Below are 8175 nucleotides of genomic sequence, written 5' to 3' on the forward strand. Positions count from 1 at the left end.
TTCAATTCCACTCTTTGCAATTCTCAAATTGTTTATTGAGGTAATGAAAAGGATAGATATAACTTCCAATCACTTCATTTCAGAAGTCACTGTGGTCCAGTTGCAAAGACAAACGGTCAGAACTTCTGGTGGACTCAAGTTCAAATCAGGAGTGAGTTCAATTCCACTATTTGCAATTCTCAAATTGTTTATTGAGGTAATGAAAAGGATAGATATAACTTCCAATCACAAAATTTCAGAAGTCACTGTGGTCCAGTTGCAAAGACAAACGGTCAGAACTTCTGGTGGACTCAAGTTCAAATCAGGAGTGAGTTCAATTCCACTCTTTGCAATTCTCAAACTGTTTATTGAGGTAATGAAAAGGATAGATATAACTTCCAATCACATCATTTCAGCAGTTGCTGTGGTCCAGTGGCAAAGACAATGGGTTGGAACTTCTGGTGGACTCAAGTTCAAATCAGGAGTGAGTTCAATTCCACTCTTTGCAATTCTCAAATTTTTTATTGAGGTAATGAAAAGGATAGATATAACTTCCAATCACATCATTTCAGAAGTCACTGTGGTCCATTGGCAAAGACAATGGGTCAGAACTTCTGGTGGACTCAAGTTCAAATCAGGAGTGAGTTCAATTCCACTATTTGCAACTCTCAAATTGTTTATTGAGGTAATGAAAAGGATAGATAAAACTTCCAATCACTTCATTTCAGAAGTCACTGTGGTCCAGTTGCAAAGACAAACGGTCAGAACTTCTGGTGGACTCAAGTTCAAATCAGGACTGAGTTCAATTCCACTATTTGCAATTCTCAAATTGTTTATTGAGGTAATGAAAAGGATAGATATTACTTCCAATCACAAAATTTCAGAAGTCACTGTGGTCCAGTTGCAAAGACAAATGGTCAGAACTTCTGGTGGACTCAAGTTCAAATCAGGAGTGAGTTCAATTCCACTCTTTGCAATTCTCAAACTGTTTATTGAGGTAATGAAAAGGATAGATATAACTTCCAATCACATCATTTCAGCAGTCGCTGTGGTCCAGTGGCAAAGACAATGGGTTGGAACTTCTGGTGGACTCAAGTTCAAATCAGGAGTGAGTTCAATTCCACTCTTTGCAATTCTCAAATTTTTTATTGAGGTAATGAAAAGGATAGATATAACTTCCAATCACATCATTTCAGAAGTCACTGTGGTCCATTGGCAAAGACAATGGGTCAGAACTTCTGGTGGACTCAAGTTCAAATCAGGAGTGAGTTCAATTCCACTATTTGCAACTCTCAAATTGTTTATTGAGGTAATGAAAAGGATAGATAAAACTTCCAATCAATTCATTTCAGAAGTCACTGTGGTCCAGTTGCAAAGACAAACGGTCAGAACTTCTGGTGGACTCAAGTTCAAATCAGGAGTGAGTTCAATTCCACTATTTGCAATTCTCAAATTGTTTATTGAGGTAATGAAAAGGATAGATATAACTTCCAATCACCTCATTTCAGAAGTCACTGTGGTCCAGTTGCAAAGACAAATGGTCAGAACTTCTGGTGGACTCAAGTTCAAATCAGGAGTGAGTTCAATTCCACTCTTTGCAATTCTCAAATTGTTTATTGAGGTAATGAAAAGGATAGATATAACGTCCAATCACATCATTTCAGAAGTCACTGTGGTCCAGTGGCAAAGACAATGGGTCAGAACTTCAGGTGGACTCAAGTTCAAGTCAGGAATGAGTTCAATTCCACTCTCGGCAATTCTCAAATTGTTTATTGAGGTAATGAAAAGGATAGATATAACTTCCAAACACATCATTTCAGAAGTCTTTGTGGTCCAGTGGCAAAGACAATGGGTCAGAACTTCAGGTGGACTCAAGTTCAAATCAAGAATGAGTTCAATTCCACTCTTTGCAATTCTCAAATAGTTTATTGAGGTAATGAAAAGGATAGATTTGACTTCCAAACACATCATTTCAGAAGTCACTGTGGTCCAGTGGCAAAGACAATGGGTCAGAACTTCAGGTGGACTGAAGTTCAAATCAGGAATGAGTTCAATTCCACTCTTTGCAATTCTCAAATTATTTATTGAGGTAATGAAAAGGATAGATATAACTTACAAACACATCATTTCAGAAGTCACTGTGGTCCAGTGGCAAAGACAATGGGTCAGAACTTCAGGTGGACTCAAGTTCAAATCAGGAATGAGTTCAATTCCACTCTTTGCAATTCTCAAATTGTTTATTGAGGTAATGAAAAGGATAGATATAACTTCCAATCACTTCATTTCAGAAGTCACTGTGGTCCAGTTGCAAAGACAAACGGTAAGAACTTCTGGTGGACTCAAGTTCAAATCAGGAGTGAGTTCAATTCCACTCTTTGCAATTCTCAAATTGTTTATTGAGGTAATGAAAAGGATAGATATAACTTCCAATCACATAATTTCAGAAGTCACTGTGGTCCAGTGGCAAAGACAATGGGTCAGAACTTCAGGTGGACTCAAGTTCAAATCAGGAATGAGTTCAATTCCACTCTTGGCAATTCTCAAATTGTTTATTGAGGTAATGAAAAGGATAGATATAACTTCCAATCAAATCATTTCAGAAGTCACTGTGGTCCAGTTGCAAAGACAAATGGTCAGAACTTCTGGTGGACTCAAGTTCAAATCAAGAATGAGTTCAATTCCACTCTTTGCAATTCTCAAATTGTTTATTGAGGTAATGAAAAGGATAGATTTAACTTCCAAACACATCATTCCAGAAGTCACTGTGGTCCAGTGGCAAAGACAATGGGTCAGAACTTCAGGTGGACTCAAGTTCAAATCAGGAATGAGTTCAATTCCACTCTTTGCAATTCTCAAATTATTTATTGAGGTAATGAAAAGGATAGATATAACTTCCAAACACATCATTTCAGAAGTCACTGTGGTCCAGTGGCAAAGACAATGGGTCAGAACTTCAGGTGGTTTCAAGTTCAAATCAGGAATGAGTTCAATTCCACTCTTTGCAATTCTCAAATTGTTTATTTGGGTAATGAAAAGGATAAGTATAACTTCCAATCACATCATTTCAGAAGTTGCTGTGGTCCAGTGGTAAAGACAATGGGTCAGAACTTCAGTTGGACTCAAGTTCAAATCAGGAGTGAGTTCAATTCCACTCTTTGCAATTCTCAAATTGTTTATTTGGGTAATGAAAAGGATAAGTATAACTTCCAATCTCATCATTTCAGAAGTCACTGTGGTCCAGTGGTAAAGACAATGTGTCAGAACTTCAGGTGGACTCAAGTTCAAATCAGGAGTGAGTTCAATTCCACTCTTTGCAATTCTCAAATTGTTTATTTGGGTAATGAAAAGGATAAGTATAACTTCCAATCACATCATTTCAGAAGTCACTGTGGTCCAGTGGCAAAGACAATGGGTCAGAACTTCAGGTGGACTCAAGTTCAAATCAGGAGTGAGTTCAATTCCACTCTTTGCAATTCTCAAATTGTTTATTTGGGTAATGAAAAGGATAAGTATAACTTCCAATCTTGTCATTTCAGAAGTCACTGTGGTCCAGTGGTAAAGACAATGGGTCAGAACTTCAGGTGGACTCAAGTTCAAATCAGGAGTGAGTTCAATTCCACTCTTTGCAATTCTCAAATTGTTTATTTGGGTAATGAAAAGGATAAGTATAACTTCCAATCTTGTCATTTCAGAAGTCACTGTGGTCCATTGGCAAAGACAATGGGTCAGAACTTCTGGTGGACTCAAGTTCAAATCAGGAGTGAGTTCAATTCCACTATTTGCAACTCTCAAATTGTTTATTGAGGTAATGAAAAGGATAGATAAAACTTCCAATCACTTCATTTCAGAAGTCACTGTGGTCCAGTTGCAAAGACAAACGGTCAGAACTTCTGGTGGACTCAAGTTCAAATCAGGACTGAGTTCAATTCCACTATTTGCAATTCTCAAATTGTTTATTGAGGTAATGAAAAGGATAGATATTACTTCCAATCACAAAATTTCAGAAGTCACTGTGGTCCAGTTGCAAAGACAAACGGTCAGAACTTCTGGTGGACTCAAGTTCAAATCAGGAGTGAGTTCAATTCCACTCTTTGCAATTCTCAAACTGTTTATTGAGGTAATGAAAAGGATAGATATAACTTCCAATCACATCATTTCAGCAGTCGCTGTGGTCCAGTGGCAAAGACAATGGGTTGGAACTTCTGGTGGACTCAAGTTCAAATCAGGAGTGAGTTCAATTCCACTCTTTGCAATTCTCAAATTTTTTATTGAGGTAATGAAAAGGATAGATATAACTTCCAATCACATCATTTCAGAAGTCACTGTGGTCCATTGGCAAAGACAATGGGTCAGAACTTCTGGTGGACTCAAGTTCAAATCAGGAGTGAGTTCAATTCCACTATTTGCAACTCTCAAATTGTTTATTGAGGTAATGAAAAGGATAGATAAAACTTCCAATCAATTCATTTCAGAAGTCACTGTGGTCCAGTTGCAAAGACAAACGGTCAGAACTTCTGGTGGACTCAAGTTCAAATCAGGAGTGAGTTCAATTCCACTATTTGCAATTCTCAAATTGTTTATTGAGGTAATGAAAAGGATAGATATAACTTCCAATCACCTCATTTCAGAAGTCACTGTGGTCCAGTTGCAAAGACAAATGGTCAGAACTTCTGGTGGACTCAAGTTCAAATCAGGAGTGAGTTCAATTCCACTCTTTGCAATTCTCAAATTGTTTATTGAGGTAATGAAAAGGATAGATATAACGTCCAATCACATCATTTCAGAAGTCACTGTGGTCCAGTGGCAAAGACAATGGGTCAGAACTTCAGGTGGACTCAAGTTCAAGTCAGGAATGAGTTCAATTCCACTCTCGGCAATTCTCAAATTGTTTATTGAGGTAATGAAAAGGATAGATATAACTTCCAAACACATCATTTCAGAAGTCTTTGTGGTCCAGTGGCAAAGACAATGGGTCAGAACTTCAGGTGGACTCAAGTTCAAATCAAGAATGAGTTCAATTCCACTCTTTGCAATTCTCAAATAGTTTATTGAGGTAATGAAAAGGATAGATTTGACTTCCAAACACATCATTTCAGAAGTCACTGTGGTCCAGTGGCAAAGACAATGGGTCAGAACTTCAGGTGGACTGAAGTTCAAATCAGGAATGAGTTCAATTCCACTCTTTGCAATTCTCAAATTATTTATTGAGGTAATGAAAAGGATAGATATAACTTACAAACACATCATTTCAGAAGTCACTGTGGTCCAGTGGCAAAGACAATGGGTCAGAACTTCAGGTGGACTCAAGTTCAAATCAGGAATGAGTTCAATTCCACTCTTTGCAATTCTCAAATTGTTTATTGAGGTAATGAAAAGGATAGATATAACTTCCAATCACTTCATTTCAGAAGTCACTGTGGTCCAGTTGCAAAGACAAACGGTAAGAACTTCTGGTGGACTCAAGTTCAAATCAGGAGTGAGTTCAATTCCACTCTTTGCAATTCTCAAATTGTTTATTGAGGTAATGAAAAGGATAGATATAACTTCCAATCACATAATTTCAGAAGTCACTGTGGTCCAGTGGCAAAGACAATGGGTCAGAACTTCAGGTGGACTCAAGTTCAAATCAGGAATGAGTTCAATTCCACTCTTGGCAATTCTCAAATTGTTTATTGAGGTAATGAAAAGGATAGATATAACTTCCAATCAAATCATTTCAGAAGTCACTGTGGTCCAGTTGCAAAGACAAATGGTCAGAACTTCTGGTGGACTCAAGTTCAAATCAAGAATGAGTTCAATTCCACTCTTTGCAATTCTCAAATTGTTTATTGAGGTAATGAAAAGGATAGATTTAACTTCCAAACACATCATTCCAGAAGTCACTGTGGTCCAGTGGCAAAGACAATGGGTCAGAACTTCAGGTGGACTCAAGTTCAAATCAGGAATGAGTTCAATTCCACTCTTTGCAATTCTCAAATTATTTATTGAGGTAATGAAAAGGATAGATATAACTTCCAAACACATCATTTCAGAAGTCACTGTGGTCCAGTGGCAAAGACAATGGGTCAGAACTTCAGGTGGTTTCAAGTTCAAATCAGGAATGAGTTCAATTCCACTCTTTGCAATTCTCAAATTGTTTATTTGGGTAATGAAAAGGATAAGTATAACTTCCAATCACATCATTTCAGAAGTTGCTGTGGTCCAGTGGTAAAGACAATGGGTCAGAACTTCAGTTGGACTCAAGTTCAAATCAGGAGTGAGTTCAATTCCACTCTTTGCAATTCTCAAATTGTTTATTTGGGTAATGAAAAGGATAAGTATAACTTCCAATCTCATCATTTCAGAAGTCACTGTGGTCCAGTGGTAAAGACAATGTGTCAGAACTTCAGGTGGACTCAAGTTCAAATCAGGAGTGAGTTCAATTCCACTCTTTGCAATTCTCAAATTGTTTATTTGGGTAATGAAAAGGATAAGTATAACTTCCAATCACATCATTTCAGAAGTCACTGTGGTCCAGTGGCAAAGACAATGGGTCAGAACTTCAGGTGGACTCAAGTTCAAATCAGGAGTGAGTTCAATTCCACTCTTTGCAATTCTCAAATTGTTTATTTGGGTAATGAAAAGGATAAGTATAACTTCCAATCTTGTCATTTCAGAAGTCACTGTGGTCCAGTGGTAAAGACAATGGGTCAGAACTTCAGGTGGACTCAAGTTCAAATCAGGAGTGAGTTCAATTCCACTCTTTGCAATTCTCAAATTGTTTATTTGGGTAATGAAAAGGATAAGTATAACTTCCAATCACATCATTTCAGAAGTTGCTGTGGTCCAGTGGTAAAGACAATGGGTCAGAACTTCAGTTGGACTCAAGTTCAAATCAGGAGTGAGTTCAATTCCACTCTTTGCAATTCTCAAATTGTTTATTTGGGTAATGAAAAGGATAAGTATAACTTCCAATCTCATCATTTCAGAAGTCACTGTGGTCCAGTGGTAAAGACAATGTGTCAGAACTTCAGGTGGACTCAAGTTCAAATCAGGAGTGAGTTCAATTCCACTCTTTGCAATTCTCAAATTGTTTATTTGGGTAATGAAAAGGATAAGTATAACTTCCAATCACATCATTTCAGAAGTCACTGTGGTCCAGTGGCAAAGACAATGGGTCAGAACTTCAGGTGGACTCAAGTTCAAATCAGGAGTGAGTTCAATTCCACTCTTTGCAATTCTCAAATTGTTTATTTGGGTAATGAAAAGGATAAGTATAACTTCCAATCTTGTCATTTCAGAAGTCACTGTGGTCCAGTGGTAAAGACAATGTGTCAGAACTTCAGGTGGACTCAAGTTCAAATCAGGAGTGAGTTCAATTCCACTCTTTGCAATTCTCAAATTGTTTATTTGGGTAATGAAAAGGATAAGTATAACTTCCAATCATATATAGGCGGGCCGCCTCGTGGTGTAGTGGGTAAGTCACCTGCCTGCGACGTGGGTGTCGAGGGTTCACGTCCCGGTGTCGCCAGTCAACGACTGCATGGCGTCGGCAGTCGGCCGTAGGCCGACTGTCGAACGCCACCAGGGATCCCCCCTCCCAACTGTCTTCCGGTCAGCCGAAGGCTGACCGGAAATATTGTTTTGCTGAAAAAAATGACTAAGTCTTTATTTGAATGAAAAAAGGATTACCCATTTACTGAACTACTAGTGTAGTGATTAGTCAAACGAGAGCGGGATTCGAACCCCATCTCCCACATGGCAGTCAAATCCACTAACTTGAGGTCTGTCTGACCCATTGTCTTTGCCACTGGACCACAGTGACTTCTGAAATGAAATGATTGGAAGTTATATTTATCATTTTCATCACCTCAATAAACAATTTGAGATTTGCAAAGAGTGGACTTGAACTCACTCCAGATTTGAACTTGTGTCCAACTTCAATTTCAAACCATTGTTCCTGCCACTGGACCACAGTGTCTTCTGAAATGATGTGATAGGAAGTTATATTTATCCTTTTCATTACCTCAATAAACAATTTGAGATTTGCAAAGAGTGGACTTGAACTCACTCCAGATTTGAACTTGTGTCCAACTTCAATTTCAACCCATTGTTCTTGCCACTGGACCACAGTGTCTTCTGAAATGATGTGATTGGAAGTTATATTTATCCTTTTCATTACCTCAATAAACAATTTGAGATTTGCAAAGAGTTGAC

General features: G+C 38.1%; 1 protein-coding gene across 1 annotated transcript; it reads left to right on the forward strand.

Annotated features, from left to right (window-relative positions):
* Window positions 1-1489: 1489 nt before the first annotated feature.
* On the forward strand, window positions 1490-7164 carry LOC144073322 (uncharacterized). The gene is made up of 10 exons (XM_077599056.1): window positions 1490-1555; window positions 3048-3115; window positions 3360-3427; window positions 3516-3583; window positions 6168-6235; window positions 6480-6547; window positions 6636-6703; window positions 6792-6859; window positions 6948-7015; window positions 7104-7164. The coding sequence occupies exons 2-9, from the start codon at window positions 3076-3078 to the stop codon at window positions 6968-6970; spliced, it is 471 nt and encodes a 156-aa protein (XP_077455182.1). The 5' UTR covers window positions 1490-1555; window positions 3048-3075; the 3' UTR covers window positions 6971-7015; window positions 7104-7164.
* The last annotated feature ends 1011 nt before the right edge of the window (window positions 7165-8175 follow it).

Source organism: Stigmatopora argus, chromosome 4 (assembly GCF_051989625.1).
Source record: "Stigmatopora argus isolate UIUO_Sarg chromosome 4, RoL_Sarg_1.0, whole genome shotgun sequence".
Lineage (NCBI taxonomy): Eukaryota > Metazoa > Chordata > Actinopteri > Syngnathiformes > Syngnathidae > Stigmatopora > Stigmatopora argus.

Coding starts and splice junctions, on each gene's coding strand:
- LOC144073322 (XM_077599056.1), top strand. CDS start 3,076: ATGGGTCAGAACTTCAGTTGGACTCAAGTTCAAATCAGGA. Junction 6,236..6,479: donor GACTCAAGTTCAAATCAGGA/GTGAGTTCAATT, acceptor ACATCATTTCAG/AAGTCACTGTGGTCCAGTGG. Junction 6,860..6,947: donor GACTCAAGTTCAAATCAGGA/GTGAGTTCAATT, acceptor TCATCATTTCAG/AAGTCACTGTGGTCCAGTGG.